Source organism: Protopterus annectens, chromosome 8.part0 (assembly GCF_019279795.1).
Source record: "Protopterus annectens isolate FY-2018-M chromosome 8.part0, PAN1.0, whole genome shotgun sequence".
Lineage (NCBI taxonomy): Eukaryota > Metazoa > Chordata > Ceratodontiformes > Protopteridae > Protopterus > Protopterus annectens.
Genome location: NC_056741.1, coordinates 228,875,101 through 228,887,600, shown reverse-complemented (window position 1 = coordinate 228,887,600; position 12,500 = coordinate 228,875,101). Strand labels below are relative to the sequence as shown.

The window sequence follows — 12,500 nt, the reverse complement described above, 5'->3', positions numbered from 1 at the left end:
ATTAATCCATACATCACCCAATGGGTTGCTAATTGGCTTACTGAAAGACCCCACACTGTAAAAGTAGCTGACTCCAAATCCAGCTCCAGACAAGTGGAGTACCTCAGGGTTCAGTCTTGGGACCACTCTTGTTTGGCATCTACTTCTCTAAAGTACAGGCCAACACTATGGGACTCTGGCTAACAAAGTTCGCAGATGACTGCAAACTGGGAGGTATTACTGAATCTCCAAATGATGTGGATACTCTACAAAAGGGCCTTACAGAAACAGATGCTTGATGCCAGAGCCATGGGCTCAAGCTCAATGCCTAGAAATGTATAGTTATCCCCTTTGGGAAAAAACATGTATCCGTGAATTACCATATAGGTGGCAGTACAATAAACACTGAAAGTGGGATAAGAGAATTAGGGACACAGGTGGACAGTGGTCTCACCTTCGATAATCACATCGCCACAACAGTCAGGAAATCCTTCTATGTGGCACACCTCATCACTAAGGGCTTTTCATCCAGAAAAAAGGAGGTCCTTGTCCCACTGTACTGATCCCTCATTAGACCCATTATAGAATACAATGCCCCGTTTGGTATGTACCTCTCAAGACATCTGCAACAACTAGAAAGGCCGCAGAAATACCTCACTAAAAGAATCACAGGCCTAAAGCAGATGCCCTATGCTGACCGCCTTAAAAAAACTCCAGCTATACTCTGTCGCATATCATCTACTCAGAGGCAATCTCTGCTTAACATACAAGGCCATGTCAAACCCAGAGCTGTTGGACATGCTCCACTTAAAAAAAATCCCAATCCCTCAGAGCCACACGCTCCAGAGATCTAAACCTTGTCATCACAATAAACAAAACATGCTGGAGGGATAGGCTCCTGACCCAGACACTCCCCACACTCTGGAATAGATTGCCCATACATATCAAGTAGAGTGCCTCTTTGGCCCTCTTCAAAAGGAACCTTGACGATTGGATGGGAGAAAGGAAATTCACCCCGGGGATCACTTCAGTCGCCCTGCTAGACAGGAGTCCAGGGAAGTAAATAGTGTGGGAAGAAATAGCCAGGGAATTGTTATGGCTAGTCTTGTATAGGTCATAGGGCTGATAGCCTCGTACCAACCTATGAATTACTGATTCTAATCAAGGTTTAAAAATGGGATATATGCAAGAAAACAAAATAAGGAAAGGTTTGTCAGAACAGTATTTAACATTATTAGGCTTGCTTGATTTTTAAGGTCATTTGAAGCATCAGACAACTGGAAAAGAATTATGGAAACGCATGACTATAAACATTGATAAATAACAATGGACAAAGAAATTAATATAAAAAATTATTAAAAAATAAATCATTATCAGATACTATGGAGAATCATATTCACAGAATATTGCCCCAAAATTTTCAAAGAAGTTTACTCTCAGGACAAGCAACACCAAGTTGCAATTATTCTGTGAATGCTTGCAAAGGCAGTACAGCACTTTTCACACAAAATAAATTGCTTTTGAATCTAGGGCTGTGTGGCCAGTGAAAGGAAAAGAATGCGGGATGATGCGTTTATCCCATTAACCTCAGACCTCCTAGCTTCCCATTCCATCTTGCTCAGATCCCTACTCCCCTGCCCTTTCCACTTACCTTCACCTTTAATTCCCTTTCCAACACTCCAGCCACCCCCACCAATAGACATTACTACTCATAACAGTTGTTAAGATGTCTGTGTCTCACTTCTAAGACTTGCCCCACCTAAGTACCATGTTCAATCATAGCCTCACCTCAGGCTATGTGCCCACTGAATGGTGCACAGTGACAGTTATCCCACTCCACAAAGGGGGAGCCACCACAGACCCCAGAAACTACCGCCCCATTAGCCTAACGAGCCTGGTCTGCAAGGCTATGGAGCATATCATCATGGAACTTATAAACAATGACACTGGTAATCTCCAAACTCAGGACCCCACCCAGTTCGGGTTTGTAAAAGGCAGATCATGTCTCCTAAACCTGATAGACTTCTTTGAAGCAGTCACCAAAGCCGTAGATGAGGGTAAGGTGGTTCACACAGCCTATCTAGATCTCGCCAAGGCTTTTGACACCATCCCCCACTCTGGAATTATAGATAAACTAACTAAACTAGGTATAAATCCCTATGTTACCAGATGGGTTGCCAACTGGCTCACTGACAGAACCCACACTGTGAAAGTAGCAGACTCCAAATCCAGCTTCAGACCAGTGACAAGTGGCGTACCACAGGGTTCAGTCCTGGGTCCTCTCCTGTTTGTATCTACTTCGCTGAAGTACAGGCCAACACAGAAGGTCTTCGGCTAACTAAGTTCGCAGATGACTGCAAACTAGGAGCCATAATCAAAACTCCAAAAGATGTGGACATCCTACAAAAGGGCCTTGCTGAGACAGATGCCTGGTGTCAAAGCCATGGCCTCAGGCTCAATGCCAAAAAGTGCATTGTCATTCCTTTTGGTAAAAAATCAGTACCCATGAACTACCACATAGGTGGTAGTCTACTTAACACCGAAAGTGTGATAAGAGACCTTGGGACACAGGTGGACAGTAGTCTCTCCTTTGAAAATCACATCGCCACAGTACTCAGGAAATCCTTCTATGTGGCACACCTCATCACAAAAGGTTTCTCATCCAGGAAAAAAGAGGTCATTGTTCCCCTCTACTCGTCACTCATTAGACCCATTATAGAGTACAATGCCCCTTTTGGTATGTACCTCACAAGACATCTACAACAACTGGAAAGGCCACAGAAATACCTCACAAAGAGGATTACCAGCCTCAAAGAGATGCCCTATGCAGACCATCTCAAAAAACTGCAGCTTTACTCCGTTGCATATCGCCTACTCAGAGGCGATCTCTGCCTAACGCACAAAGCTATGTCAAACCCAGAGCTTTTAGACATGCTCCACTTAAAGAAACCCCAATCCCTACAAGCTACACACTCTAGGGACCTAAACCTCGTCACCACAATAAACAGAACATGCTGGAGGGCTAGATTCCTGTCCCAGAGACTTCCCATACACTGGAACAAACTACCTATCTATATCAAACAAAGCTCCTCATTAGCACTCTTCAAGAAAAATCTTGATGATTGGATGGGAGATGGGAAATTCACACCAGGGATCACTTCTGTGGCTCTGCTCGACAGGGGCACAGGAAAATAATTTTCTTGGGTGGCGAAAGCCAGGGTACCTTTGGCTAGGCTTATATAGGCCCTATGGCCAATAGCCTTGTACCTACCTTCTAAATGTTTCAGCTAAAGCTCAACTTATGATCATTTCCTTATCAAGGTAATCCTTACTTGCCACATCACTTGCTCATCAGTTCCCCCTGCATGCCAGCTTCTTACCCAGTTTATCATTGTTGCAACAACATTTGCTCAACTGCCTCTAACATCTTGTAACTCTCCAATAAGCTGCCTGCCCTGCCCCCCAACCTTTGTATTAAGCCATCCTGCAACCTCCCCCTCCCCACAGGGCTCACAAGCCCTATCTTCTTAACCCCCCTTCTCCAGACACCCACATTTGCTCACTCACAAACCCTATCTGAAGTCATCCAAGCAACTATAACTACCAAAGTTAAGGCAGAAATATTTAACTTTGTTACACAGACAACACCCACCACCAACACAAAGTTAAACCACACTTTTGTTGCACAAAATGAACACCATACCAGTCTTTCCTCCACCCTACTTTTCCAACCTTGCCTCATCACCACCTGTATTCAACACCCAACTAGCTACCAATATAACAATTTGACACACAAAAAGGAAGACATAGATTATCCAGTTAATTTTGTAAATATCACCCCAAATGTAACACAAACTTGGAAAAAAACATTAAAACCTGCTAATTGATATTTATGCCAAAAACCTTTATACAAATATAGGAACACCCACAAATCTACAAAAAAATAATTCACAGATCACAACTGGCCCTCTACACTGCCAATGAGCGTCACTTTTAATGTGTGTGGGAAGGCAGGCCCATCTACCTTTTTTGAGCACTTTGACTCAGCTATGCACTGCATACAGTGTCAAAATCAAGTCAAGGCACACAAGACTTTTAGTTGAGCAGCTCTCCTTCAAAACAATAGGATTTCCCCATGAGATTTTTCCCACAAGAGAATATTGAATACACTTATATTCTTCCATGCAAAGACAACTGGATTGAAAAGCCGTGGATTACAAACATGAGAATTTCCCTTATGTACGATAAAACCATTTGAAGAACATCTACTGTTCCCTACCGAGGTCCTTTTCTAATAACCCACCCAAGACCAGAAAACAATGAAATATAGTAAGAGATTTCTTTTTTGAAGTTGAGTCCCAGCACTGAATTTAAATATGTGTCCCCCCCAATCATTTTAGATTCAGGTTAACAAATAAATCAAAATATTGCTAGTTTAGCTTACTGCTGCTATGTCTTTCTGTTGTAATCCCAAAACATGGAAACAATCAAAACCATAACTACAGAAATGGGAATTATATAATGCAAACATCTCCACAAAAAGACTAAACACAAATACATACTAATACTAACCCCTGTCCCACTCCACTAATCAATATTTATATCAAACTCCTCCACAACTGCATACATTCAAAACCTCAGCAAGAGACAATTCACTCAGCCAAAACATACCTCTATCTGTCGCTGTTTTGATCATTTCATCTCAGCCAATTCTGTATGTAGCTCCCAACCACCAAAGACCCTTAGTTTAAAAGCTCCCCTATAAATTATTCCATAAAATACTGAACTTTTGCAGACAGACCCCACATTCTAAAGCAATTAAAAAAAAATAAACATTAACTTTCATTTTCTTATAAAATGCACCTAACAGTATGCCTTCTTTTCTCAGTAGAGCTTCTCTACATACAAATCTTCATTAGCAAAACATACTACAGCAAACTGGGGAACATATCCCTTTTCTGTAATATGGCTTACTTCTAGGAGTACTGCACATCACCCCCAATACACAAAGACATTTCTATCATCTGCATAAACTCTTTGGCTGTTTCAGAAAGGGGAAATGGATCATTTGCTCAGGGTTTCCTTGCTACTCCATCCCAAAGTAGTGTGCATCTATTCTGACCCTGGCTCACTGGTCTGCCAGCACGTGATGCACAGTCGTACTACACTGCTGCAATCATTACACATCTACTGAGATTCCATCTTTAGAAAGTGGTGCACAGAAAATGCAAACAAGAACAAGAGTAAGAATATCACATACCTTGTAAAGAAAAATGGACATTTTATTTCAAGTGAGTAATAAAAATATGCACAAAACCTGGCAAACAACTAATAAGTACTCCCCTTTATCTGGACTCAATGTGATTATACAACAATGATACAATGGGCTGGGCAAACATCAAAGTTCAGCCTTGTTCACTCTGTCGAAATTGTTTATTTCCAGCGAAGACTACTTCATACAAACTGTTCAAGCCTCCATCTTCAATGTTGATAAATATTCCAGAGAATGAATGCTGCCCATGGATTCTTTTTTGGCAGAAATGTTAAAGATTAATTAAATAATTAAGCACAGGAGTATTAACCACAGTATATATGGGGTTATGATCGGGTCTCCCATTGTATAAGATATGTCTTCAAAACATGGACGCCAAGAAATTCCCCTCCAGAGTGAAGTTCGAGAGGTGAATCTTGGCATTCACGTCAACAACACTACTATGTTACAAACGGTGAGTCGATCATAACTCTTTGTAGTGCATGGAAGATTTATCTGATCCATGTACTGCTAGTAACACAACAGTAAGATAAAAAAAAAAACAATGTATTGTGCTGGCTTTAAAAGCCGGCAAAACAGTGGGGAACTGGTTAAAGTGGTTGACATCCTTACTTATTCCCTGTCTAAGGTAAGCAATTTAATTCAAAGTACTAGCTGCAATGCAGCAGACAGCAGGCAAAATGGGAGTTGAAGCAAAGCAGTTTCATGTCCTGCTGCTGCTATTTACTAGTCAGCTTTTAGTGCCAGAGTGAATGTGTGTAGGCGGTCTCAGACTAGAACAGCACTGTGCTCAATGCACTATAATGTAATGAAAAGCATCATTAGCAAGCAAGCTTGTGTTAATCGTCTGCAAGCAGAATTATTAGGAGTAAGAATTACTAATGTATAAACAGAGGTGTCCATGACCTGCTTTGTTTTCCAATCCCTGCTGTAGGAGTCTGCAGTTGTAGGAGATATAGAACAAGGCAGTGATTCTGGGTCAGCACCAAAAGCAGAATTAGGCAACAGGATTCACTGGTAGCAGCAAGTGACATACTTTTCATTTTTAAGTAACTTTTATCTTATGCTTAAGCAAACATACAAAAAAAAACCCCCACCATCCCGTACTTGGTACTGTACTGGACAGAGCACAAATTCTACACATCCAACACTGTGCCTTACATGTGTCAGCACTTAGGTCTAGGTTTCTGTTCCTGTGCCTTGAAAGTTGCTGCTGATGCTGTTTCTGCGTAGCAAGATTCATGGTCCTGATTTTTTTAATCTGTATTTTATGAAAAATGTTTGCTGCATGTGTGAATCATCAAGTTTGAACCAGTGTTCATTCTTATCAGCATCTCTTATTTCTGGCCAAACCCGCAGTGTGTCAGCATGAAGTACACCTTTATATGATGCAGTTCATAACACGTGTGTGATGACTAGCAGTTGCTCAGACTGTGAATGCAAAGAAAGGAATGTACTGATACCATCGCAAAGCATTGTCAGTCTCCTTAGGAGAATGGGAAGTAATGCTGCTCTGACCATACTTTGTTTTACAAATTCACTAGAACTACAACACACAATAATGGAGCTAGCGTTTTCTGGAAAATCTATTAGTAATATTTAATGTACCTTACAAATGACCTTCAGAAATTTTAGAAATTTCACTAGCGAAAGCAGAGAAACACTGGGGCAGATCATGCTGCATAAAGACCTATAAAAAACAATAATAGGCATCTCAGACTCCTCACAACCTGGAATCATGCTGCTGCAAACCTTCTTAGCATCAACATAATCCTCAAAATTACTAGATCCAGCTTCAATAAAATTTGAACTGATGCAGCTTGACAGCTATTTTAACAGATGTCTAAACAGCTGTCAAACCATGGCAATTTAAAATATATATTAAAGAAAAAAGTACTTTACTTTCTAATCCAGTACTATAACGTGCAAAGCAAAATGTCACAACTCTGGTCAGATCCCCCCTCCAATCACAGCTCCAGTTAAGTATAGTGGAGGTGTTTTAGAATAAAGATTATTCTATGCTGCGGTGGTGGTGCTGCGGTAGCGTTGTCGCCTCACAGTAAGACACTGTCCGGTTTGATTCTCAGCTAGAGCATCTTCCGCATGGAGACATGCGTGAATGGGTGTACCTTCGTTGAAGGTTGTGCGTCAGGCCTGGAAAGCCGGTACGTAAAAATCAACTGCCAATCATTAGCGGACCGGAGTTCCACTGTGGCGACCCCTAACTGGGAAAAGCCGAAAGACACAAAACCTCAGAGTAACTCTGTTTTCTAAAATATGCATTTTATTATACAGGACACACAAGAGAATGTCATGCCTCCAGTCAGGCACATACTATAGTGTAAATAATGCTTTCTGGAATTTGTAATGCATTTAACACACACACACACACACACACACCAAAAATTCATATAGAAACACTCCCCCCACCCATCCAACCCCTAGGCAGCTATACCCACCTGCAGATCTGCAAACAAATGCACATATTCATTAAGAAATAAGCAACCATTTCTACAACTACAGCAAGTGAAATATTACTCTCTAAATAAACAAGGAAAAGGACTGATTTTCCTAATAAACATCCATATTTTACCTCAAACACCAATAACCAAGTAAAACATTTATTTTTATTTTATTTATTTATTCTGGCTAAGCATAAAACATATTTTAAAATTACAAAATGATACAATGAAAAACATAGGCAGTATGCAATCTCAATAACGTTCGCCATGGTGGGCAATAAGGAAAAAGAACAGGGGCTGGAGGGGCTCTATCTGTGCATTGGGCCTCACATCATCCCTAGGTAGTTCATCATTTCCCTATAATGCCTTTTGTGTGAGGCATTAGTGCTTATTTACAACTTCCCCCTCAAGAATACTATGCCTTTCATTTTACTGTAAGTGGCATTTAATCTATGCCATTACATATGTCATGTGCCACACTTGCATTTCCATTTTACAGAAAGTTAACTTTATGATGCAGAATCAAATAATAGTTTTAAATTTGGTTATTGAACAGAAAGCATATTGCTATCATTCTCCAGTGAATGTAACCACCAGAAAGACACCCATCAAATAAAGGGCAGTGTTTTATGCCAGGAGCAAGCTCCTTTGCACCTCCCACACCCCCAGTACTTTACTCCAAGATCTGACAATGATGGGGAAAAGAAAGTAATTTCCCTTCATCCTTCTGTGTGCAATGTCGCACACAACACCAACAGTGCTGTAAACCACTAGCAGTATAAGTGAATGTATAAAAAATGAAATACTAGAAGTAACCAAAGCCAGTAACTCCTCAGACACTTCCCTCTACAGCAACTCTGTGGAACAGCTTCCTTCCCACAATCACAGCAACAACTGCCCTCACCCCCTTCACAAAAGCCATAAAATCCCATCTACAACACCACTGGCTATGTAACTGCTCCAGCCCTGACTAACCTCTAATTAGTGCTTTCAGCCTGCTAATACATCTCTCTCACCCTCTATTCACTCTACCCCACTACCTCACCTTCTCCTTGCTCTACTACTCCACTAACACTTCCCCACTACCTCTCCTTCTCCTTGCTCTACTACTCCACTAACACTTCCCCACTAACATGTCTCTGCCTCTCCCACTAAGGCTGCTCTTCCTTTCCTTAATCCAACTGTCTTCCTACACATCCCACTTTCCATTACTATCACCACTAACACCCTTAGCCTTATTTTTCATCCTCTGCATGTCTGCAGCTTTCCTGCTTACCCTAACTTGACATTTGGCACTAACTACTCTCTACAAATCCATCCACCCCAACTCATTACTTCCCTAAACATACCTATCCCCTCTCTCCACTACTTGGAACTCCTCCTTTCAGCTCCATCTTTAACACATATCTCATCCTACCTGCATTATTATGATGTATATATTACCAAACTACTCTGTAGTATTTGATGCTCAAACTATGTTTTTGTAAGGTATTATTTTTCAACTGGATTATTAATAGACATAAGAATATATGTATGTTATATATGACTGCGTGTAATCCAACTGTATTTCTGCTGTCTAATGTAATATTTTACTCTGCATGTGGAGCTTTTCTCCCCGGGCCTCCACTGAAAAAGGACATGTGTCCAGTCAGACTTTCCCAGTAAATAAATGTAAAATAAAATAAATAATAATAAATAAATAATGGATAGTTTCTCATATGCTACTACAAGTGAAACAGCAACACATGGCCGATCAACTGCATACACTGATGTACTGAACTTCGATGCAATGCAACAACTAGTACTTTTGACCACGTGCATCTCAACCATCTGGATGGGTAACTAAAACATAACTAACTAGTACCTTAGTGATGTCTCACCTTGATTCAAAATGGTCACATTAAAAAAGCACCTGTGTGGAAACTTACCTGCGTAAAGTTCTGATGTCATTGGCTCATTGATCAAACTTGGAGCAGTCTTCAGGATAATAAGTGCAGCCTCAAAATTATCATACATGGCAGCAACATGGAGAACAGTCTCACCCAGAGCTCCTAGAAAAGAAAGATCAAACAATTCAGCACAAGCATGATCTGCCAGCTTGTAGCCCCAGTGCAATAAAAACAGCCAGCCAACTAAGTAGCTCATCGATCACCATTAGCTGCATCAACACATGGTGTCATTGCTTCACCGTTTTCTGAATGCAACCTAAACACAATGCATCTCACCCACCAGCATACCGAAATATGTTTTATTTTGATTTATTCATGCACAGGCAGTATACTGTGCAAAACTGATGGGGGGTCTTATTCACACATACTGTCTCATGGTCTTGTGCAAGCAGTACATCAGTTTACCGCCAGGCGATCTCTTATTCACAAGTTGCACTCCATGGTAGGAGGTCTACTAATATCTGCCCAACAGATTTAGTTTTTTGACTAATGACTGAGGCTCATATGGTTTCACTTTATTTGCAAACTGTTAATGACAATACTGGATGTGCATTTAGTCAAACTTATAAAAGAAACTTCTTGTAATAATTACAGGACATTAAAAATCTGCCTAATTGTACACATCAGCATTTTTAATAAATGTTAGTCACACTGACTTGCAATTACCTGATGCTGAATAACTGCATTTGCCACTTTTACAAAATGTGCATTTTTATACTGTAATTTCCACACTCCCTTCTAAACTGTCCACTTTTTTTGCAAGCCTTGTCAACAAAGGCTAAGTGTGTGCATGCACATATACATTATATTATTTGTAGATATATGTGTGTCACACACATTTTTTATAGTGTGTGTGTGTGTACATCAGTATTTAGCTTAAAAGGATGCATCAATGAGCAGAAATGGATCCAACACAAGGTTCTCTACGCACCTGCTTAGGGCCCCATGTCAGCAGGTGGTCCCTACTGATACCACCACTCGCTATCATTCCTGCTGCATGAGTTACTGATGCATAGACAAAGTCACTAAACACCGTGCTATAACAGAAGTAAACACAATACATTACTGTGCAGCTAAATTAATAACACGTAGTCTTACCACAAAAATATGGGGCAGTAAGGGAACGGAAGGGGAGAAATCAAATGCCATTATGGAAGTATCTAATAGAGAAAAGTATAAAGCAATTAAGATGAGAAGCGTCACTGATGGAAGAGTACAGAAGAGGGAAGAGAGCAACAAAAATACTCAAAGATAGATGTGATAAAAGCAATGCACAGTATCAGAACAGATCAGGATCTATTGTGTACTATTGCAAATAATAAACTAAAGTATCCACACAGGCAGAAAATCCTAGAAGATATGCAGATAAATATAAAGGAAAAGTACAAAATAAGCAATTTATTGATGACCCAAAAACATTTTGTAGAGAACTGGGAGACGCGGCAAAAGGAATTGAAAAAAACATCAAAAAAGAAGAAATAGATACATTTTGGAGAAATATCTATGAAAATCCTGTGGAACAAAGATGCTGGGTCGGATTCACGATGGCTTGCACGCAGTCTACGAGTAGAGTAAGACCCCATGCAGCCATCATGTCTGACGAGCGATCCACGAACAGCCTGTAGGGGTGTGTAAGAGTGCTCCTAACACATCTCCTACACGGAGAGGGCTGTGATATGCAAATTACCTCACTTGCAGCCGAAAGGCATGCAAATGAGGTAAATTTGCGATCCAGGAAGCAGAAACCTGTCAGAGTAGGAGACGTGTTAGCTGCAGAAATGTACTCAGTTGACAACTGAGTACCGTTCTGCAAATAGCACAATGGAGCCTTGTCAGCTCCAAATAAAGGTTGCATATGGTTGGGGAAGCATGCCAATGGCCAAATATATGGCCACTGGAAATTTTCCCTGATGCAAAATTAAAATAAAAATAATTTTTTTTTTGCCGATTTCCAATGTTTAAGCGCAGCACAGCGCCGCGCAAATGGGGTGTGCTATAAAAATCATAAAATAAGGCAATAAAAGCCACAAACATGGAATTTATGAACATTGTCAAATTTCAATGCAAGGGAATAGCACGCTGAAGACAACATGGCCACCGAGTAGGAGTTGCTAAGGGGAGAATCCCAGTCTAAGACATGTAACCAAGCATTAGTAGGCAATCCTATGTAAATGAGATAGTGAATCCCACTTTTACATAGCAAATGAGCACAGTCAGTGGCGTGTAGTAGTAGGATATGGGGAGGAACAGAGTAGGAGATAGGAGACATCACAAGGGGGGTATGTAAGAAAGTAGTGCAGCTCACTGGAGGACAGTGGCATCTGTTAGGTATCAGTTAGACATCATGGAAAGAGGGGTGTCAACAGGTAGGCCAGGGAAAGCCAAGAAATGGAAGGTGTATACTGTGAATAACACCAAAGTTTCTTGCTGAGCGGGTATGCGCACGTGTACGCGCCTGTAAACTTGAGTAAGACAGAGTGCATGCGTGGAAGCATGAGTGCATGCGTTTAAGCATGTATAAGGCTGTTGGAAGACCTCTAAACTTGTTTGCACTGGTGTGCGCACGTTTTAGCCTGAATAAGCAAGTTTTAGTCAGTCTAAGCATGTATGCACATGTGTGAGCTGCTGTGAGCGTGTTTGCGCTGGTATGCGCGCTGCTCCCCCTGAGGAAACAGAAAGGAAAAAAGAAGCACAACAAATAGCAGGAAGCTACCAGGTGATACTAGTAGAGCTAGCAGGTGGAAACAACCCGAATCAGGCAATAACACAGGCAGAACACTAGCCTAGCCCAGCCCAGCACTTAAAACTCTGCAAACAACAGTGCAGTTTGTTCTTAAA

General features: G+C 41.0%; 1 protein-coding gene across 1 annotated transcript in view; it reads right to left on the bottom strand.

The window, feature by feature from the left end:
* LOC122808197 (transient receptor potential cation channel subfamily V member 6-like) overlaps positions 1-12,500 on the bottom strand; it is a 346,314-nt gene that overhangs the window by 322,012 nt on the left and 11,802 nt on the right. The window contains exon 2 of the mRNA XM_044079164.1: positions 9,642-9,764. Within this exon, the coding sequence (XP_043935099.1) occupies positions 9,642-9,764 (123 nt within the window). The remainder of the gene's footprint in view (positions 1-9,641; positions 9,765-12,500) is intronic.